The following is a 23,792-nucleotide window of genomic DNA, read 5'->3' as shown; positions in this document are numbered from 1 at the left end:
GCGACGGGCACCAAACAGGGAACTTCCGTTAGTGGTTTGTTCGCTTTATAAATAAAACACATAAAGGCAACGTCTGCCCTCTAGAGGGCATAAAATAGAATTACGGTTTTTTTTTAATTAATAATAATATATTATAATGATACATTTAATTTATAACCGCCTTTCAAAACTCTCAAGAACACAATATAATATATATCAGAGGGAATATTGTAATAAATGGTGTCTTTTAATGTTACAGAATTTTTAATGTTGTGAATTTTTATATCCCCCTCAAAAAGATTTCAGATTTGTATTTCAGTTGGACAGATTGGTTTGCAGTGCGCTGTTTGTGAAATACGTTTTGATGTGATTGATCGTGTTCATTTTTCTTTCTCAAATGTTGCATTTGTACAGTGGTGTGTCGACTGGACTGTTTCTAGAGATGACTGCATTTGCATTTTTTTTAAGTGTTGTCAGTGTCAGGTTTTTCAGACAATGGCACAATGAGCTCTGATATTAAAAATGGCACATTTATTACTACATTACTGTTATATACACAACAGTTCTCAATATCTACTTTATATATAAAAATAGGAAACTGGAGGCACTTTGAGGACAAAGCCTATATAGATATTGCCCTCAAATATTTATGAAGACAGAAAGAGCGGTAACAAGCCATTTGTTGCGGAAGTCTTCTAATAAAGAATATTGTGTTTTCATACTTGCACGCTGTAGAAAAATCATTTACACAGACACAAGTCATTTTTTTTTGCATTATTAGAACATTTTTTTAGATGAAAATAAACCCACCAGTTATTCCATCGGGCATAATCTTCAAATGACAAAAGTAAACAGAGTATTCCCCTCCCAGCTGATACATCATACAGCCGCACATTTACATGACAGTGGAGGACAAGCTCATATTTAAATATAGCAAATCCGTAAATAAAAGGTTTACAAAGGATTCAGTGTCAACGGTGTCACGATCAATAAATTCTCGTTGATGTACTTGGACTCCTGCGTCAAAGCAACGTTTCATTCCATATATGGATGTAACAGAAGTATTCAGGCACTGGTGAGTAACCTTCATCAAAACTCCCAAAGTCAAAAAAATGACTAAGGCCACGCTTGTATATATTTGTTTTGAATAATAAAGAAGCTGAATATTGTTGAAACGCTGGTTGTTGTTTTCAACGCCAATGAATCGTAACATTACACAAGTGGAGGTTGAGGTTTCACTTTCAACCGAACTGGCATAAACAAATGAATCCAAATAAAAAGGTTGTGTTTTGCACAGAAACAAACCCCAAAAATATATATGTATATATAATCATCACAACATGTGACAATAGAGCCAGAATTTGTCATTACTAACATTTCCAAGCACCTGGCACAAGACAAAACACCTCACTTTGTTCCCGTAATCTAAAAAAAAGTCTTCAATTTAAACAATGTAAACAAAGAAAGAGCATAACAAATGGAAAACAAAACACTAACTCGTAACTATTTTACAAAAAAAACAAACAAACACAAAAGGAAGATCATTACAAAGAGGCTTTGCAGTTGTTCAAAAAATACAAAAAAAATAAGAGAAACAAAGTCAAACCAAGTCAAGCAATGGCAATCGAGTAAATTAATATCTAGAAGGTCACCATCCCTTTTAATACTCAAATTGTTCTTTTCCGCAACACAACCTTTAAGAGATGAGCTTGTCATCCCAAATTGTCGTGACCTGATTGGTCCAATCACATAGGATCGCAGGACACTTCCACAATTCGCAATAAAATGTTCCCGAAGTGAACCATTCGTCTTCTGCCTTAGTCCATACTTAAAAAAAAAGCTTTTGGTTTGCAAATAATAAAGTCTGCTGTGATGAATATTCAAGAAAGGACAATATAAAAAAAAAATGAAAACAACGTGGCAGGTTCGGTTTGGTTTAAAAAAAAATCCTTGTGACCGTCCAGGATGACCACTAGTCAAAATGATAGCGCATGTTCTGCGCCATGATATCTAGTTGCGCTATTTCTACGGAAGCCCCCCCCCCCCCATCGAGAGACTGTCTTATCTCTGGAAATGAGTCTTTCCTCATTTCTATGCTCTATCTCGGGCGGTCGGTCAGTTCCACTTGCAAGGCAGTGACCCGTAGGATCCGCAGTTTATTCAAGAGGAGGGGGAAAAACAACCACACACACACCACACGTAACCTCAACAGAAATGTATAACAGACAAGCTTGGAGTCTTGTCCCCCTTTCTGACTATTCAGTCAATTTATCGTTAAGATGCACCTAAGACCTCCTTTTAATCGATGGGAATGCCACATATTCAAACAATAATACAAATCTTGGCTTTGCTTTACAGTTGCAATGGATTCAAAAGTACGATTTGATCCGAACACGTTTGTTCCCAATGTGTAAAATCTTTTTTTTTTTGTAGAATGAATTACAAAAACATGATCATAAGAACGTCCCCAGCTCAATGTCCTTGAGTCAAATCATCTAAATATGAATACATCTCTCCCCCCCTCTCTCTCTTCCCCAAGTGTGCTTGTTGTGTTTGTTTGTGGCAATGGCCACTTTTGACAGTAATGAGGGGCCGTTTTGCCTTTCAAATATCACACGGGGGTGCATTAAGGCCACGTCTTCAAACATATGCTAGTTAACAGAACCTGGAAGGGAAAAAAAGTGTGAGGTAAATCCGCTTGAAGATGATGAAAAAAATAATAATAATAATAATAATACAGTGGTAACTGGACTTTTTTGTTCATGGCCAAGCTAATGTGAAATCGCCATTCCCAATTTTCTCCATGAAAATAAAGACATTAAAATGACAATTTGAACCAGATACCAAGTGTGTTCGGCAGTCAAAAAGTGGTGAAATAAATATGGCGGACTTGCATGGCTAATGGTTACTGGTTCACGAAACCGAGAAGCAGCTATCGTATTTACCGGTGTATAAGACGCACTGCAGTATAAGGTGCACCCCCAATGAATGGTGTATTTTTCAACGTTTTCCATATTTAAGGTGCACCGGACTATAGGGCGCACTTTCAATGAATGAAAAAAGTTTTCCAAATATAATACAAGATAGAAATATATTTAAAAAAATCAAATATAAAATAATCCACATTAAAATTATATAATTTATGCACGACTTATTCTGTGTGTGTGTGTGGAGGAGGGGGGGGGGGGTGGAGACCTGTTATGGCTCAATATTACTTCACATATAAGGCGCACCTCTGTATCAGGCGCAGGGTCATCTTTTGAAGAAAATCAAGGCTTTTGGGTGCGCCTTATACACCGGAAAATACAGTATTTTATTGTGCACAGTGCTGTGGGCTCCAATGTAAATGTAATTTCTGGACTTGTAACATTAAATTATGTGTGCTCACTGCCACCATATAAGGTGCACCGGAGTATAAGGCACATCCCCAATGAATGGTACATTTTCAAACTTTTTCCATATATAAGGAGCACTGGATTATAAATGGCACCTTCAATGAAAAACGTTTCCAAATACAATATATAAATACAAATACAATATATAAATATATATAAAATATATATAAAGTTCTCCAAATATAACGCACACCACATTATAAGGCGCTACAGTAGAAGCTGGGGTTACACACTACTTCTAATGGGGGAAATGGAGTTGGTGGCTGCTGACAGTAGTTGCGAGATCTGTTGTGGCTCAATATGACTTCACATATAAGGCGCACCTGCGTATAAGGCGCAGGGTCATCTTTTGAAGTAAATGAAGGCTTTTGGGTGCGCTTTATACACAGGAAAATATGGTACGGTAAATGTGCTTTTAATGTTGTACAACCTTTTGATTTTATTTCTAGAAACCTTCTTCATTTTGTTTCTGTGGACCTACGAAGCACATCCAATGCAGTAAAAAAATACTTGCAGGAACATTTTGGAATATTTGAATTTAGAGCTGCAATTGCAAAAGAGAGAAAATGCAATATTTTGGGGAACTGTTATGACAACAGTAAACTATGAGTCCAATTTGGCGCTGGCAAAGTCAAGTCACCACTGTACTCCGTAACCATGAAAGCAAACCTTGGAATTACATATGGCTTATAGAGTTGTGTCCATCACCTCCGAGACCTCCTCCCATCTGCATCTGGGGGTCCACGGCCGACACTTTCTCCTCCTCTCTTTTCTTGAGGCAGGCGGCCTTGGGGTTGAGATTACGCTCTTAACAAAAGGTACATAAACAACGATTAGCGTGACTTCAATCGACGACGGGTTCAGGACTTCACGCAAGTGGAGCAGAGGAGAGGAAAGGTGAAATGGAAGACGGGAAAAAGGAGAAAAAAAAAGAAGTCGTAGGATGAGACATATCCTTCCTCATATATTCTCCTTTACTGATCCAGTTAATCGAGGCGTGAAAAGAGTAAGTGGGTCTTACACAGAGGGTTTAAGAGGAAATGTGCTACCACAAGAGAACTACAAAAGGGTTGTTTTTAAAACAGTCACATGGCTTTTATGTCCTTATTCCCTGTCCTCACTTTGGAGGTGACTTCAAGGATGGATGGGCAATATGTGGAAGTGCTTTAATTTTCTGGCTTAATATTGTAAATGTATAACATAACCGATTATCCCTAAATTGGTCAGGCGGGGAGCATGAAGCCATGTGAGAGTTTCATGCGTAAAAAAGACCGGACCCCCCCCTCCCTCCATGGACACCCACTGACCTCGGACTTGCTGCTCCAGGTTGAGTATAACGTTAACGGCCTGTTGGAGCACATTCAATTTAGTCTGCGGTTTCTCATAGTTCAGATGGAGCTGACACATGCGGCCCAGCTCTTTAAAGGCCTCATTGATGTCCCGGACGCGGAGCCGCTCGCGGGCATTGTTTGCCATCCTCCGCACTTTCTCCCGCCCAGCTTTAATCTCCACTGGTAGATCTTCGTCATCCTCATCGAGCAGACTAGCCAATGGTAAATGAGGAGGGAAGGAAACAGTTCAGGTAAGCATAAACTCGCTAGGTATCTTTCTGACATTAACTCATTCACTGCCATTCCCGAATGGATTTGGGAATTGAAAATACAACGTAGAGCAGCATTCCCAAATTTGTTCAGGTTTTGTTTTTTCTTGTTTGGGTGCTGATAAAGCGCTGGCCATGGCCTCTGGTAATGTTTTTTCCCTTCCACAAGGGGGCAGCATTTCCCTTTTTTCCATGTTAGCGCTTTGTTCCAGCTTCAGCTGTCATTAAAGCGCTATGTAAACCAATATGTATGTATTGCATTGTATTTTGGACACCTGCCCTCATTTCAAGCTCATATAACTCCAGACACATAATTTAGGAACTAACTTTTTTTCTGATGAAAGAAGAGAGTCCTAGGTTAATTACACTGCATTGAATGTCTATGTAGTCCTAAAACTCAATATTCTGTAGGACGCGAAATTAGAGTGACAATGATTAAAACCCTGGCACTGGAGTGGGCACATTTTGCACGTCTGGCAGTGAATGAGTTAAACAATATTCCAAGTATATTTAAGTGTCAGGAAAAGAACATATGAAGAAGTACTAATCTACTGCTTTTCTACTCACGAATGTGCTGGATATTGCAAATTATTTGTCAAAATTAAGCATGAAATTTGAGAAAAAAAGCGGTGCACTCATTTAAATGATTTGTTTCTGTCCCCTGAAGCAGTGAATCCCAATTATTGTGCCGCAAGACATCATCAGGTGTGCCGTGGAAAATGATCCAATTCGGCTGAATTGTTTTGGCTACAACATATAACACATCTTTGTTTAATTATAATGCTATCGAGGGTATGAACGTTTTGTCCATTTTAAATCCATATTGTTTTGTGACCACAGTTGTCAAAGTTTATATTTTGAAATATAAATGTTACACTAAAAACATTTAGATTTTATTCAGATAAAAATGATCGGTTATTAGCATAAACTGGCAGGCTGTCCTGCCCCCTTATATAAATGTCTTGAAACAAAGAACGGTTGATGCAATTCTCCTGGCATGAAGAGACGGTCCAGACCCCCCCCCTGCTGTGCAGAAATTCTGAGATAAGTGTTTCATATTAGGGGAGCTTGACAGGTATCAAGGACTTTCCCCGGACTTTACTCATGAAGGGAAGTGGATACGAACTTAACACTATATTATTTGTTTAAGAAATTAAACAGATGTTCAGGGTAAAGACTGGTACTAATAGTACTCATAATAAGGCTACATTCCTCACACAATGGTACCCAAAACTGTTACTAAGGAGTACTTATTGCGATTCAGAGCGACAAGGAACATGAAGCGAACCGATTATATATTACAGTAAAGTCTCATTATATCGATATCGGATATATCGATAGTCCCGGTTATATCGATACTATTTCTATGCACGCACTGAGAAAATTACATGCAAACAGGGTCGGATATATCGATAGTCCCGGTTATATCGATATTTTTTCGGACTCCCTTGAATATCGATATAACGAGACTTTACTGTATATGAATACAAAATGTACCCATTATCCCAACAATCACAGAATACACTCTTTCACTAGATGCAAAAAAAATGAACAATTAACTTTTGAAACCGTTTTGGTGGTGTCCGCCAATTTAAATATGTAGCTTGGCTCAATAACCTTGGGAAACACTGCTTCTAAAATGTACAATGTCTTGCTTCATACCAAGTATAACAAAATATGATTCACAATTAACAAAAGGCTATGTTCGGTCTATAACAAGTTACCTGGCTATGAAACCTGTTTTGATGGCAGCAAAAGTCAAACAATTAAAAAAAAAATACGCACCTTGTTTGGAGAGCTTTCAACTCTTTGTTCTCATCCTCTGACTTGTCAGTCACAGAGCAGTTTTCATCGTCCTCCTTGGTCTCTCGTTTAATGTCACTGGAACGATTAAGGTTGCTCACCAGACCTGCAAAAACAACAACAAAACAATGGAACAAAGGTATGAGTCACTGGCTCTTTGTTACTGGGAGGAGAAAAGTGAGTAAGACTCACTGGTGAAACCGTCGGGTTGAGAGCCTTCCAAGGCAGAGGAGGAACTGTGGTGACCAAGTCCTCCACTAGAGGGCAGTCCAACAGAGTCTTCATGGTGGTTGGAGACCTGCTAGACACAATGTTCACAATGTACCAAGAGCACGAGGTTTTGCCATCTCCATTTATGAATTATACCATTCCAGGTAACCGACTGGTGAGGCCATGCACCGCGCTGCTAAAAGCTGAGGATAAGCCCAAGCCGGAGGCCAGCAGACTCTGCATCTCAGCCAGACCTGGTCCTCCTTGTCCGCTGGCATGTCGCTGAAGAACATGAATAGCTTCATCCAGGCGGTCCTCCAGTTTATTAGACTGCAGAGATGATGGATGAAAAACATGAGGAGATGATGACAAAGTGTGATGTGACATTATTGGAAAAAAAAACATTGAAAACAAAACTTTGGAGCTGTGGGTCACAATCCTTTTTTAAGGCCTCACCATGCCCTGAATTCCACCATGAAAGTTAGGTGAAGGTGTGGCCTGTCCAGATGACCTGGTCCACTGAGAAGCGCATCCTGCAAAGGAATGAAAATGGTTTATTTATGTAAAAATAGTCTTGCTATTCTCCATTCAAGTAGATCAACTGTGACCTTCCAGTGGCGAGGTCGTTTATGAACGCATTTGCTATAAATGATAGAAAGGCAAAGTAAACATGTATCATCCATAATATTCATGACGTTAAAGCGTTCGCTTGATACTGACATTCTGCTGTCTTGGTGCCATTTGGCGTTTAATGATGTCAATCCTAGACAAAGACAAATAAGCAAGTAATCGCCCACTCTTTTGATTTTGACTGCACCTTCCCTTCCTCTCTCATAAGATATATTTGGCTGCCAAATCAATTGAAGGTGAAGTTCTTATGTTGAGTTGCCACTATCCACACTATTGAAAATTCAGATAAATTACATTTGGTATGCAACATCCAACTATCAGGTTATAAATCTTCTGATGAATGCAGCCATTCTGTTAAGTAGTTTATAGTTAAATGGGGAAATGATCACTGACCTGAAGTGGCCTGAGGAGAGCCGGATGGGGTTGATGGGGATGAAGAATAGCCGTTACTGTTTGGGTCTGAGGGATAAATCTTGGATAGACACAAACATTTCGAGTTTCAGTATGATCAAATGTGACCGCAGATGACGAACTCATTCGCTGTTGTCAACGTTTATATTTGTGAAATGGAATTCAGCAAGGTACATTTTTCAAAGGGAAGGGGCAGAAAAGGTTCTCGCCCATTTTATCTGTGAAATTCAGATTTGAAAACAACCAGTCACAAACAGATTCTTAATGGAGAGTTTGCCTCATTTTGGGATTTAAAAATATGGGGAACTTGTGAATGGCTGTCAACGAATGAGTTCAAGTAATGAGCCATGATTGCAGTTGGCAGCGTGCGAAAACATGAACATGAATTTGCATCTGTGCAGAACTTACCGAAGCCAGAGCTTTCCCAATCTCATCGCCAGAACTTCCTGGTACTGCTCCCCGATTGGCTTGACGGGAGAGCAAATGTCTGATTAAAATGTGTTCTGAGTGCCAAGTGATGCTGTCATAAACGCAAGGTTGGCCGAAAGAGTTGACACATAATCGCATAGGTACCAGCAATAGTGGGTGTTTGACTGGGAACGCCGTAGCTGTTTGAGCCAGAGTGGAAGCCGGCCGGATGGTTCCCGTTCACTTCGCTACCATGTTGGGGGTAGTTTTGGGGCGAGAGGGGCAGCGGTTGCCGCTTCTGGGGCGCAAAAGAGACCAAAGGATTTTAACACATCAAGTTAACAAATGCTCCACCAAAAAGGCATCAAAATAGAAATCAAAAAGTCAAAAAATAGTAACCGGGAAGGCTCACCAGTCTGTCTTGGGGGTTGATGGCAGTGAAGGGACCATGCTGGCTCAGATGGGTGGAGTTACCCAGCATGGAAGGATAACCAGGTTGAACCATCGACCCAGTAGAACCCCATGGATCGGAAGGCGGGTGCAGGCCTTCTGTCAGGGGGCATGAAGAGACAGAGGAGGGAGCCGCGTAGGAGGGGGGCACAAGAGGTGTGAGGGATAACCAGCCACAGGAGATGAAAAGACAATAAAAAGGACATATGAGACATGTCACATTAGTTTGATGACTTCATCCAACCATGATGCCAATGCACACGTCAAAGCACCTTGAGTCACACCGTTACGATGAAATGGGAAGCTACTTAAAAAAAAAAACACGACAGGATATTTTTAAACTAAGTCAGTAAGCAAACTTTTTTGGGGGGGATACTTCAAAACAACACTCACATTGTTTGATTGAACGAACCTTGCATGTAGAATGCCGGTGTGTAGATGCTTCCTGCTTTTGGAGCAGAGTATCCAACGTTGTCCCTGTTGAAATCCTCACCTGTGGCACATACCTAAAACAAACAAACAAAAAAAAAGACTCATTCAAGGAAAACTACAAAGCATTACATCAGATAATGAGTAACATCTTCTACACCGCAGAGGTGGGTGGGTTATATGTTTTGTTTTCAAACACAACCGATACAATATAATGCAATAGAATACAATACATATTGATTTATATCGTGCTTTAACAAAAGCTCAAGCTGTAACACATGGACAGCTATCATATACAGGAAATAAAGCAGTCACAAACATAGTAGGAAGCACCAGAGAGTGAAAACAAGATCAAGTCAGAATCATGCTGATTCGAATGCCAAATTTCCTAGGTGTCAGGCTGTCCAACAGAAACAGTCTGAGAATGCTTTAAATCCTGCGCACGTAATGTAAAGAGCACCAGACGGCAGCAGGAGATGCAAGTTATACCAATTGACGAGAACCAAGTTAGCAATAGCTTTATTTATCCAAATGACAGTTGATGCAAGTCAAACTCAACTGCAACTGTAAAGGAGTTTTTTTCCTGTAATTCGATTAAGCAGAGAGAACCAGGAGAGGAAAAGGAGGCTAGTGGAGAAGAGGGAAGGAGAGATGCACTCCTAATTACTGAACCATCTGTCGAATCCTGGATGGCGGCCAACTCCACTGGCAGCTGGGATGGAGGGATGGGGGAGGGGGAGTGAATGGGGGAGGAGAGCTGTTGTTCATAGAGGCTAGTGGGTGAGTGGGAGGGGCAGCGGGGTTTGAGGCGATAGTGGGGTGGTGAGGAAGAAACGGAGAAGGGGAGGAAATCGGCGGATCACAGAGCTAGGCTAGGGAGGGGGGTGAGCATGAATTTCCTCAAGCGATCTCCACAAACGCGCTTGGCAGTGGGGAGGAAGTGTGGTCACAAAGTAGAAAGGCCCCAAAAGTATGACACACTATAAATACACAACAAATGAGCGACTGGCTCAATGAGCGGGTGAAGGGGGGGGCCCTTCACCCGCAACCCTCTCCCTGGCTTTTCCTTCTTTAAATGAGCGGTGCAGAGACACAGCTGTGCAAGCTGAATTATGCGACATCGCTGCAGTTGGACAATTTTGCAAGCCACAAAGAGACCAGAGATGCCAAATGACATATGAAAAGCGACAGGATCTGAGAAAACCGGACACCCGTGGACTGAGTGAGATGCAATGACTGAATGTTAGCACTTACCGACGAGGGCAGGCCCGGGGGCACCTTCCGGATCTTTTTTGGCTGGGCTTCTGACAGGAAGGAGAAAAACAAAGAGGCAAATATAGGGTCAAACAACACAAGCTTTCAGTGGTGGAAAAACACTGACGATACAGTCACGCGATCTGTAGATGTTGGCGTTACTTCATATGCAAATCCCTCTGACATCTGACTACTGACTGAAAAGGAAGCAGTTTCCCGATATAAATCGGCATGTCAAATTTTTTCATTCGCCAACACACAAATTTGTAGACCAAGGCAAGTTTGCTGTTCGTTGCTGTCTTTTCGTCACTTGATGCAATTTTGTGTGGTCTCAAAAGTAGCTTTTGTACACTTGCTTATATATTCAAAATAAAACTTCAAGGACTGTTTTTGTGTGTCTATCTGAGGTTATCATTGTTTTTTGTTTCTTTGTTTATCAATATCATGACATAACTGGAAAAATGTGGATATTTTTGTCACCGTCAGTGTGATATGACATTTTCATATGGTTTTATCTCTTCAACTGATTGCCACCAAATTAACTCTCACTGCAATTCACAAATTTATTTGGGCATTGAATAGCACGCCATTCCCGAATTTGTTTGGGTTTTGTTTTTCTTGTTTGGGTGCAGATAAAGCACTGGCCATGGCCTCTGGCAATGTTTTCTCCCTTCCACAAAGGGGCAGCATTTCCCTTTTTTTCCATTTTAACGCTTTATTCCAGCTTCAGCTGTTGTTAAAGCACTATATCAACCAATATGTATGTATTGTATTTTGGACAGCTGTCCTCATTTAAGCTCATATAACTCCAGACCCATATAATTTAGGAAGTAACTCTTTTTTTGACAAAAGAAGAAAGTCAAAGGTTTCCTAAAACGCAATATTCTGTGGGACCTGGAATTCAAGTGACAACGACAAAAACCCTGGCACTGGAGTGGACACAGTTTTGCACATGCCTGGTAGTAAATGAGTTAAAATATACTCTTAGTTGCACCCACAGTGTTTTTTTTTTGCTTCATTTGAGGAAACAAGAGTGAGAATGTCATTGTACTTTGAAAATATCAATGGGAGGAGTTATTACAGACAAGCACTTTAACTGAGATGAAAATACCGAAATTCGTACTTATCAGATGAAAATTGCAATCTCGCTGAAATATAAACCGCAGGTCTCTTTTCAAATCTTACCAATGGGGTCATGCGTGGGTCGTCGACGAGAGTTGTTGCCCTCGTAGGAGGAATAAAACTGGGAGGCGGGCTTCAAGCCAGAAGGAGACAGGGCATCGGGACTGGGCATGGCAATCTCACTGGGCAAAAAGCCCGGCTACATCAGACGAAACAAGAAAATCAAGGTTCATGTACAACATATTACAAAATGGCGGAATAATTACAAGTACAAAGAGAGGTTTGTCCGGCTAAAACAATTTACCTGTGTTGCAAATGGCGAGTAAGGGCCCCTGTCAGCCTTCCCTGTTGGAAGAACACCAAATGAAATTAAGCCATGATGAGGAAAAATTAAGCATTCATGTCAACATTGAATCCTAATTTGGTCATGGCTCTGTGTGCGTATGAGCGCCTCGGATCTGCCGAGGTGATTGTGTGTGTGATGTGCAGTATTTATGACCGAGAAGTGCAAAACAACAACAAATTGAGCCATTATAAATGGTTCGGGGGCAATTGTGCCCGTCTCCCCTCCTCTGCCCAGACAGTTAAACAGAAGAGAGCTATGGGCATATGTAATCCCTCGGGAGAGCCTTGTTTGTGCATGGGTGCCCTTTATAACCCCGACAGCCCATCCGACCCCACGTACACGCCCACCTCAATATTGAACGCACAGAATTGGAACGCAGTGCTCCATCACATCCTCCACGATTATCTGCTGCAAATATCCGTCACCACCTGAGCATGAATGCGGTTTTCCCTTAAGTGTGCTGCATGTATGTGAATGGTGGAAATATATGGGAGGAATTCATAAATATGTACGTTGCAGTGGCTGTATCTAATGTGGGGTGAAAATACCCCTTTTTGATGGTATCGGCGGGTAAAGACAGCTAGTGTGTAGGTCTTTTTCAGATTCTATAATCTAATATATATATATATAATAATATAATATATATATTCTATAATATAATATAATTTTAAACACACTTACCAGCAATGCCTGTTCCATACACTGTGCCAGGTGCAATGCCAGCTTGCTCATTGTAAACGCCGTCTTCGCCAAAACACTGTGAAAGAACACGGCACAAACATTATGGTTTTTAAAAAAAATGTTTTTAATTAAAAAAAGTATCCGAGCATGTCATCTAGTCCAAATCGGCCTTAAACCAGATGAATACATAAAAAAAAAAATCACAGAAGTATGTCCTTTTCTGTTTTCCATTTTTTTCCACATCACGACAGAATTCCCCCAAAAAAATGATTCATTGTTTCGAGGCCTAAAATTGTCCAAATCTTCTGAAATTAAGCCCCTCACCAGTAAATATTGCCAAATAAATTTTGTTCTCCACACAATTGTCACTCTGTGAAATCAAAGTCACACATTTAAAAATATCCAATTGTGCTTTGGAAAACAACAATTTCAGCCTATTTTGTGATATCTTAACCGAATCACCTGCACCTTTTTTTTGGGGGGGGGGGGGGGATAATAATAATCATAAACACATTTTATTTAAGAATGGAAATTAAAACAATTTACCCGCTAATTTAAATTAATCACAGAATCAGCAAAATAAGAAATAGAATATGCAATTATAAATAAAAATAATTATTAGTTGCAAGCTAAGCACTTTCCATAATAAAAGTGGATAGTTAAAATAATTTTTTATGCCACTAATCTGATAACTAATCCTAGTTTTGGATAAATTACTCATCAGTGTTGATGTGATGACATGCATGTACAGTGACATACCTCACAAGATGACAATCCTCCAACCAATTTGTCAATCAAAAGCCCTATTTTATGTGCTCCAAATTGGAAATCACACCCTGTAGTGTGAATGCAACCTTGGTAATCTCCAGGATAAAATCGTGAAGTTTCGTACCCTTCCCTGGTTGAACGATGGGCTGTTCTGCTCTCCGGACCCCCAAGGACTGGATCCATTTCTCTCATCAACACCTACAATATGGAGGTATACCCATAAGTTCGGAATAAACGACAACAGAACAAGCACTACTGAAAACATTTAGTGTAAAGCGCGATCGCACAGTAAGCATGATAGACGGCGTTGTCACGTTGATGAGAACTGTCGGATGTCTGTCTGAATAATTAACACCCAATATGAGAGTTGCAGAATGATTGTCTTTGTTCTCTACTGATCCATTCCAAGTCTTCACGTTTTCCTGGCAAGAACCATTAAAAGGTCGAGAGCTTATATAATGACATGTGCTATGTCAGAACGGAACACGGCAGCACTCTAAGGGATGAATGTGTTAGAAATGACAGATTTTAAAGGTTGGTCGCGGCCTGTCCTATTTCCTTCAATCTCTTCTCGTAGAATCTCATGGGGAAAGCTGAAGCTTAATTGCAGAGAGATTTGCATAATTGTGCATATTAATGAGGTCTGCCTTTATGAATATTCATATTCTGGTTTTGTTGTCAAATTAAAAAGAAGAGTGGGATGATGAAGAGAGGGGTATGGGGGTGTGGAGATGGTCTCGAGTCATGACAGGATCAGCAGTATAAGAGAATGATGAGGCCACAGTGCAGAGGGGTGCTGTGACAACAGTGATCTACGTGCACGCGAGTCGCGGTGGGGCAGAGAGCAAGCAGCTATGAACACAAAATGAGTCTTACAATGAAGAATAAAATGAGACAACAGCAACGAAGCACATGCTACCAAACACGCAGTCTTGTTACTATGCTTGCAGTATTAGTCATGTTTTGGTGTTTTGGAAAAGGTTTTGATGTATTGATGAAAATTTTCTTCAGCCGACATCTGTACTTCTTTGAAGGTGTCTGACGTTTCGCTTCTCATCCAAAAAGCTTCGTCAACAAACAACATTTTTTGCTGATGGCTCTGGCCCTATATATATCCCTAATGTCCAAAGGTGGCGGTGCTTACACAGACGAGTTTTGATGTATGATGTCCTTTTGTGTCTCATTGATAAATATTCCTGTAGATCGTGAATATTGCACTGAAGCTTGATTTGAAGAACACGGTGAATCGAATCAAAATCTCAACTGTCAGAAAAAAAATAATAAATTAAATCGCAATTCGTGTGAAGCGGTTGAGACGCGTGGCGTTCCTTGACCAACGTTGCCTGACTTCCCTAAACAGTCGTTATGGACGTCTCTTCGCGCATACCACAGAGGCGTAAAAGAGGGGGTTCATGGAACAATGAAATTGAAGAAAAGCTGGTGAACATATGGGAGCAACATTCCCGCACTTTTGATGGCGGGAGTGAGAATTTCCTTGGCTGAAAAACGTTAGCGTCTTCTAACTAGTGATCTAGCGAGCAAAATAACATTATTATATTTATGATAAATTTTCTTTCTGAGTGAAAAAAAAAAACACTAAAATTAACTCATTCACTGCCAGACGATGCGCAAAAATATGTCCACTCCAGCGCCAGGGTTTTTGTCATTTTCACTCAAATTGCAGGACCCACAGAATATTCAGTTTTAGGATGACATAAACATTCAAGACAGCGCAAGAAACCTTAGACTATCTTTTTTTCATCAGAAAAAAATACAGTAAAGTCTCGTTATATCAATATCGGTTATATCGATAGTACTGCTTATTACGATACTATTTCTATGAACTCAAGGAGAAAATTACATGCCCGCAGGATCGGATATATCGATATTTTTTTCCGACTCCCGAGAATATCGATATAACGACTTTACTGTAGTTAATTCCTACATTATATGGGTCTGGAGTTATACGAGCTTGAAATGACGGCGGGTGTCCAAAATACAATGCAACACATACATATTGGTTTATATAGCGCTTGAATGTCAGCTGACGCTGGAAAAAACATGGAGAAAATGAAAATGCTGCCGCCCTTGTGGAAGGGAAAAAACATTGCCAGAGGCCATGGCCAGCGCTTTAACCCGAACAAATTCGGGGATGGCGCTCTACGTCATATTTTCAATTCCTGAATACATTCGTGAATGGCAGTGAATGAGTTAAGATGCTTTAAATGTAGTCATTTAAATATTTCTTTCAATCTGGTTGCTATTAAATGTGATGTTTATGCTATTTTCCATCATTCGTTAGTCAGCATACTAATAGAACAACTCTGGCGTACACGTAGTAAATTGTGTTTCACTAGGAAAGCTTCTCCACTATTCTATATTAGGTAAAAAATTATATATGTGTCAAGAGTTTGCTTTAAATAAGGGTGGCTATCCAAAAAACAATGCAATACATAGATATTGGTTTATATAGCGCTTTGAACAACAGCTGAAATTGTAACAAAGCGTTAACATGGACAAAGGGTCCCTTCGTGGAAGGGAAAAACACTGCCAAGAGGTCTGACTAGCGCTTTATCAGCACCCCGCGCGAAAAAAAAAACCTGAATAAAAAAAGGGAATGGTGCTCCACGTCACACTTTTCCAATTTTAGAATAAATTCATGAATTACAGCGAATGAGCCAAGTGTCGACAATCAAAATGGTTGCAAAAAATATTGGATAAAAAGATGACTAACATCAGAGTTTTTTTAATGTTGCTTTTTAACCCTCGCACAACCTCATCCAGAATGCAACATCCCTTCAGGCACGGCTAGTCTATAATTACATTGGGAGAGATACTGGAATCAGCCAGCCGGCCTGACTCATTGGCTTCAGGAACACAACTCTGCCATACATTGAGCAGACTTGTAGACATGTTGTAGTCTTAGCAGGAACATTGCCACAAGTGCTCGCAGTTCACAGTGTCTATACACCTCCTTCCTTTCCGCTTCCAAGTGAGTCACACAGACACAAAGCATGAAGTCATATCCATGTCAAACCTCCGGAGAGTTAAGTTTGTTAATGAAATACCGAACGATGTTCAAGTAACGCATCCCGGGTCATTGTAGCCCGTGAGTCACCGAGGACTTCTAAAACGGCCCGGGGGAGGGGGTGGAGGTATGTTTTAGCGGCGCATAGTGGTTCCTACAGCGTCATGGTTACGCTTTATTGTCAAATGTTCGACATTTGAAATGTGTACATTTGTACTGATTCGAAATGTGATGGACAAAATTCAACGGCAACACTCAACTCTTTTCAGTCTCATAAAGTGTCTGAAAATAGATTCCAATTTTCCAGAGAAGAAAAAAAAATCGTGTAAGTGGAACCGCTTTCGCTCGGCGGTGACTTGAGCCAAAGAAGACAAGAAATTCTTCTACGGGATGGGGATTCCTAACTGAAGGCACAGCCACAGAAATGGAACCTCCACACACCCTAAACCTCAACATGGCCATATGTGAGATCGAGTGAATGACTGGTTGCAGTTATACTTTGACATCGAACATGACTGCTGAATATCATTCACTCATTCACTGCCATAACAGAATTTATTCGGGTATTGAAAAGCATGACGTGGAGTTTATTTATTTATTTTTTTGCAGGGGTGCGGATCAAGCTCCGGTTAGACCTATGACGATATTTTTCCCTCCAACAAGGGAGCAGCATTTGCCTTTTGTACAGCCGCCCCCACTTCCACTGCAGATAACTCCAGACCCATATTACTTAGGAATTAACTCTTTTTTTCCGATGAAAGAAGAGAGTCTAAGGTTTCTAACTCTGCATTGAATGTTTTTGCAGTCCTAAAACTCAATATTCTGTGCGTCCTGCAATTTGAGTGAAAATGACAAAAACTCTGGCACTGGAGTGGACACATTTTTGCACATTGTCCGGCAGTGAATGAGTTAAATGAGGCCTGGACAGTAATTGCGTGGATAAGCACTGTTTTGTTTGTCAAAGCATATCATGCCAGGAGAAGTAGCAAACATTTGCACAGTTACAATCTCAACGATACACAGACAAGCAAGAGATACTATAAATGGAATGTGTGAATATTTTCGCTAACCTAAAACGCTAATAACGCTGTGTGTAAGGAACACATGGAATAGGCATTACAGCAGCTTTCATTGGCCGCGTTGCATGCTTTAAACTGTTTTGTGACACTTCAGCGGTGGCTTCCGGAGAATGAAAATAAAATGGGCTTGGATTTCAGATGACAATCATCGCAGAGGCCCGGCAAAATCAGATGAAAAGTAAGAGGTTTGAAAGGCGCTTATAAATGAAATGTATTATTATTATTATTTCCGCAAACTTCAAACATTTTTTCCAGCAAACAAATGGCCGTAACGTTACTACTACCCGTAAACATGTTGGAAAATCCGTAAAAAAAAGTAGTCAGCAAGACATCAGAAGAGGGCATGTTTTTCCCTGAGTCAGCAGAGGTGATTAACAGGCCTGTTCCCATGCATCAACCCCCACCGCCTCTGTTTTTGTGGCTTTCTTGATTGAATGGCAACAGCTGACAAGGTGATGGAAAGGACAAATGCAAGATTTGGTTCTACATAATGTTAAATAATTGGCAATATGGTTGGGCTTCAATCAAATAAGACACAATTTAGAAAGCCATTCATTCAAACAAGATGAACAGGAACCACATTTTATTTTTACTTTTGGTGACAAAAGCCTTACTCGAGGACAGGTAGTTTAATGTTACAAGTCCAGAAATTACATTTACACTGAAGCCCATACATAGTGCTGTGCAAACTAAAATACCATATTTTCTGTTGTATAAGGCGCACACAAAAGCCTTGATTTTCTTCAAAAGATGACCCTGCGCCTTATATGTGAAATAATATTGAGCCACAACAGGTCTCGCAAAGGACTGTCAGCAGCCACCGACTCCATTTACACTTTTAGACGAAGTAGTGCGTAACCCCAGCATCTGCTGTAGCGCCTTATGTGTCGTGCCTTATATTTGGGAAACTTTTAGATATTTGTATTATATTCGGAAATCTTTTTTGATTCATTGAATGTCCGCCTTATAGCCCGGTGCGCGTAAAATACTGTATATTAAAAGTTTGAAATACAGTAAAGTCTTGTTATATCGATATCGGTTATATCGATAGTACTGCTTATTACGATACTATTTATATGAACGGAAGGAGAAAATTTACATGCCGCAGGATCGGATATATCGATATAACGAGACTTTACTGTAGTACCATTCATTGAGGATGCTCCTTATACTCCGGTGCGCCTTATACATCAGAAAATACGGTACTAAGTAGATTTCTGACTTACCTGAACCACCAAACTGACTGCTGGCCAGTCTGACTGTTGGTCTATTCTTGCCGTTTGTAACCGGAAGTTCGAACATCTGAAATGGATAAAAATGACGCCACACAAAATAATGTTAAATATTAGGGTATCAAAAAAAAAAAAAAAAAAAAAAAAAAAAAAAAAAAAAAAAAAAAAAAAAAAAAACAATTGACCAACATGCATGTGGACGTAAACGCACCAATGCTTCAAATCTGACCAGCCAAAGTGACCAATTCCTCAACACCTGGCAACTGTTCGCTATGAAAGAAGACCGTCTTACCGCAGTAAAATCCAGCAAGTCGCTGAGCTCCTTGTCTGTCCCCACTGTCGTCATCCTCTGTTGCAGTTCACTTGCCCTTTCAGTCTCAGCAAGCCACTGCAGTCACAGGGGCAAGAAAACATGAAGGAAATGATCAGAAATGTTTTCGTTCGGGCTGGCCAATATTTTGCTATCTGGACAAAATTAGACTTCAACGGACAGTTAGAACGGCAGGAAAAAAATCATTGGCACCACCCGACCCACTCTCGAGGACTTGCACACTGCAAGAATCGATACAAGGGTACGGAAAATCTTATTGGACCCTCCACACCATGCCCACTACCTTTTCCAGTGACTCCCCTCTGGCAGGCGCTACCGATCCATGCACACTAAATCCAGCAGACATTTAAACAGATTCTTCCCTCAAGCCATTAACTCTCTAAACAGTAACCCAAATAGAACTGTATAGTGCATTTTTTCCATTTTTAACCTCAAAAGATGGAGGACACTGATTTGCTGTGGCGACCCCTTCAAGGGAAAAGCCGAAAGGAAAAGAAGAAAAAGACTAGTGCAGCTTGTTCTACCGGAGACACATTTCTTGTGTGTCTACATACGTGGCAATAAAGATTATTCTGATTCTAATAATCTCAATAAAAATAATCTAAAAAAAAGATAAAATAAAAAAAGATAGGTATGTCTTTGTTCATCTCACAATGGAGAAATTCCAAATTCCCAGCAGGAAAGATATGAAAGGAAACAAAAAAGGGTAGAAAGGTTAAAGTAATCTCATCAACGATTCATATTTTTTTTTGTCATAGATCGATGGTATCTTTCCAATCACATCATATTCCAGTATGTCATAAGAAATAATTATTATTCAAGGAGCACACCCCTTGCCTCCCAGCATCAGATTATTGATCCAAAAGGGGGATAAATCTTGCTCGAGTAGAGCCGGAAAAGCACCATTACATTGTGTGTGTGTTTTTTTTTTTTTGTATTTCAAAGAACAAACATTTTTTATTCAAAGTAACAAGCCCAAGTATATCTTCGCATCTCACTTATTCGTGTATCCCTGCGATTGTATCACCATTTTGATCCACCTCCTACATTACTTTGATTGTGTTAGCTCTAAATAAAACATGACATTTTATCACGTTACGGCTGTGAAAGCTACAAAGGTTGATATATTACACAGTAGCAGGTATGAAGTGCGATAAGGGTGTTATGAGCATGTGATGCATCAATCATAGCAAAATAAATACATCCCCCAAAACAATATCACAATAAATACATCCCCCAAAACAATATCACTGCTTATCACTGCAGGTCACAGAGGCTTATTCAAGACTACTATCGCAGCATAAAATGAAGTGTATGCTGGCTTCACAAAAGCAGGAAATCAGTCCTAAAACATAGGTTTGGTTCGTATTTGACCAGTGTTTTTGCTTACTTGCAAGCGGTGAGACATGATGAATTTCGGAAAGCTACGTCACGAGTGCGCAAATTAGCTTTCAGCCTCAAACAGTGAAGACCACAAGGGCTACGGTGAAAATGTGCGCTCTTTATTTACTTTATACAAAAATAAAACAACTGAAGACTAAAAAAAATTATATTGTGACAAAAAGCCAGAATTTCACCCAATTTAAAAAGTCCGAATTAACAATGATCAAAGAATGCAAAATACAGCCATACAAAGTCAAATGAAGAAGAGTTGCACCACTAAGTGACTCAGCAAGCTGCAGTAATAGTCGTGTTTCAAAGAGGATAAAGAATATATGCCTCTGGGTATTGTTATATTCTCACTCTACATGTGCTATTACAACGTGTTGGTTCAAAGAATCAATGCTTCAAGTGTTGTAACATTGCCATGTAATTATCAAGCAGCCATTCAAAACAATGCTGAAACCATGATCGAGAGTGGGTGTTCTAATTATTTGTATTAGTTCGTTTTTCCTTCGTTTTATGTTTTGTTTGACACTAGATTTAGATTGGGAATGGAAAGAGTGTAAAAGCCCCTTGTTAATGAGTTGATTGGTTTGGATGTATTGGATCAATTGTTGTTCTTCTCCTGGTACAGATAAAAATAAGTAGAAATGAAATAACATTGGATGTTTTTCTAGGATGTGTATATAAACTAGTTCCAACAGGATGTACTTTTATTCGTCTCGCAGTGGAGAAATTTACATTTCACAGCAGCAATGTTATTAAAGGACGAGGAAAGGAAAGAAGTAGAAAAACAAAATACAGGAGCTGCTGAAAAGGCAGCCACTCTCGCGGCACCATCTTGAAGTAGAAAAAAACAACTAAATAACAAATAATATGACAACACAAAGACACATTATTCAGAACTTGCTGTACCCTCTTTGTGAGTGGAGTTCGTCACCACAAGGTAGCGATGCTCGTGTCTGAAATTTCTTTTCAAAAGTAAACTTATCGCTATAAAAGTTTAAAAAAACATTTTGGCACGTTAACAGTATTACCATTGTGTAAATGTGTCACTAAGAAAAAAAAACAATGACTTAAATCACCACTAGAGTATCAAGTTTGTATTTTCGTTGTTACAATTGTGTTATAGCTAAGTGAGGCCTGCGATATGGTCAAGAAACGAGTTTTAATTTCTCCACTAGACTCTTTAAAACATAATGTCAAACCAAACTCAGGTATTGGCACTCGGTATCATCAAGCAATTGTCTGTAATAACTTGTAGGATATGCATATCTATTTTTTCTACAACTAGTGTGATACTGATGGAAAACAACATTGACGGTAAGAAATGACAATACATGGTCAAATGATTAAATAGCCAGTGTGTACAATGCATTAAAGGCATGCACGAAGTTGCACAGTGAAGTCGAACTTGATTTCAATGATTTCAACTTTAAGAGGCATGAGCAGAGATAATGGCGTAGACAGTGTATTTGGTGATTGTTCATATGAATAACATCGATCGCAACCATATTCAGAGTGAGCATTCGAGGGTCTTTTGTGCTCTTGAGGTCAAAATGGGGGAGTTCTCTCCTAACAAATGGAAGTTGTTAACGCTTGAGCACCCCCACACCAGCCTAGCCACGAGCGAGACAAGTTGGCAAGAAACAAGTGTAACCCCCTAATTGACACAAGCAGCTAGTGTGTTGGCTGTAATAGCACAGCGTGTGTTTACACGGGACGCGTATTCTGTGGACCCCCACCACCACCACCAAACATTGGAGAAAAGAATAGAAGCCCGAACCTGTTGCCTTGCTGGTCCCACTTGAGAGGCGACTCCACACAAAGAGCCGGTCACCAAAGTTTCAACAGAGACTTTTGAAACGTGGCAAACACAAAATACTATTCGAGTTTGAAACACAAACGCGAAACCGTATTTTATTTTAAAGCAAGGTGTATTGGTATTGTTTCGGGTGGGACGATTTGAATGATTTTAATCGACATACTAGCAGACATCAATTTACGAGGGGGTCGGGGGGAGCTGGTGGCTAACTCGCAATGCTAATACGCTGTAACATTGAGGCAACTGGAGTGAAACAAAGACATTTCTTAACGTGTAAGGCAAACGAGGTCGTGATAAAAACACGAACATCTCACTTAGTATGATAAACAGAGCGTTTGTTTTCATAGTGAAAATGCATGTAGGGAAAAAATGCGCTTAAAACTTGACTTATTCTGCCCATAACACCGTAACAGACAAGTACTGTTAAAGCTCCGCTGACGTGGGGTGAGAACGTAGTTTAAAAGGTATATTTACCGTGGCTCAATTTTGTAGCATCCAAAAAAAGAGAGAAATAAACGACCAGAGAGGGAGATAAAAAAAAAACAAAGTTATGGACTGGATCCTTTGCCCCCTCCGTGCTCCTGCGGAGAGTGGGCTTGAGGGAGATGAGGAAAGCCAAGATTGAAACAGTCCGCCGCCTCGCTGCTGTCTTCGTCACGAAAATGAAAATCCGTCTCTGACGCGAACCATAACTCAGCAATGACTCTGCTTCTTTTAATATGACTGAAATGGTAGCGACTTCATTTTCCAAGTAGACATTTTAGCAGCCTCCACATTGTCGCTTCCAAAAATGTATCCCTCCGCGGCTCGGCCCACCGGAGGACATGGACGCTACCAGAAACATCAGCGGTGTCCAATTTCATGCAAAACGAATAAAGGACACAAAACGCGTTCCGGTAGATGCCAATAAATGTTAAAAGTATCTCAAATTCGTGATAATGTGTCTAATTTTGTCAGGGGGTGCTGGACGGTGGGGTTCGGATTTGCAAATCGTCGGGCTCTATGTCGAGGGGCGGATGAGGCGAAGAGCCCAGAGTGGACCACCGTATTAGATGGAATGATAATATCGGAGAAGACGACCAATTGGATTCGGCCAAAATTGATTGACGGGTGGGACGTCCAAATATGTCAAACTCCAGGCAGTGTTGTTTTGCCTGCAGGTTGCAAGCGAGCACCATCATTTACTTCACCAGTGTCTGTGCGCATGGAATCCCGCTTGAGCATGTCTCTCATATATTTTACTTCCATCTTAAAGTCCATGTATTGTACCCTCTTTTGTCCTCACTTGAAAGACAATTTAGCGTCCAACTCTAACGACTGTTTATAACTAGTAATGTCCTCCCTCCCTTTTACTAGTGCTACTTTTCACCTGCTACTACAGTATGCAATTAACCAGAAATAAGCTTGTCAACTGAAATACCCCTTTTA

The 23,792-nt window shown here is 40.2% G+C and overlaps 1 protein-coding gene across 7 annotated transcripts; it reads right to left on the bottom strand.

Annotated features, from left to right (window-relative positions):
- Positions 1-490: 490 nt before the first annotated feature.
- Positions 491-23,344, bottom strand: tcf3a (transcription factor 3a). 7 transcript variants are annotated; one of them, XM_089009046.1, is made up of 20 exons: positions 22,839-23,344; positions 19,118-19,213; positions 18,820-18,895; positions 13,611-13,684; positions 12,719-12,794; positions 11,996-12,036; positions 11,755-11,890; positions 10,570-10,619; positions 9,299-9,392; positions 8,849-8,985; positions 8,602-8,734; positions 8,437-8,495; positions 8,011-8,089; positions 7,444-7,520; positions 7,144-7,317; positions 6,970-7,078; positions 6,760-6,883; positions 4,682-4,917; positions 4,055-4,161; positions 491-2,644 (listed from the first exon to the last, which is right to left on the bottom strand). In XM_089009046.1, exons 2-19 carry the CDS (start codon positions 19,169-19,171, stop codon positions 4,079-4,081), a joined length of 1,812 nt encoding a protein of 603 aa, XP_088865172.1. In that variant the 5' UTR covers positions 19,172-19,213; positions 22,839-23,344; the 3' UTR covers positions 491-2,644; positions 4,055-4,078. The 7 variants fall into 7 exon arrangements, with proteins under 7 accessions (XP_088865172.1, XP_088865170.1, XP_088865171.1 ...); XM_089009044.1 differs by having other exon boundaries at positions 4,083-4,161; XM_089009045.1 differs by having other exon boundaries at positions 4,044-4,161; positions 22,839-23,343.
- Between the last annotated feature and the right edge of the window lie 448 nt (positions 23,345-23,792).

The sequence above is a fragment of the Hippocampus bargibanti genome, linkage group LG11, assembly GCF_051943395.1.
Source record: "Hippocampus bargibanti isolate YZ-2025 linkage group LG11, ASM5194339v1, whole genome shotgun sequence".
Classification (NCBI taxonomy): domain Eukaryota; kingdom Metazoa; phylum Chordata; class Actinopteri; order Syngnathiformes; family Syngnathidae; genus Hippocampus; species Hippocampus bargibanti.
This window is presented reverse-complemented; position numbering and strand designations above follow the sequence as displayed.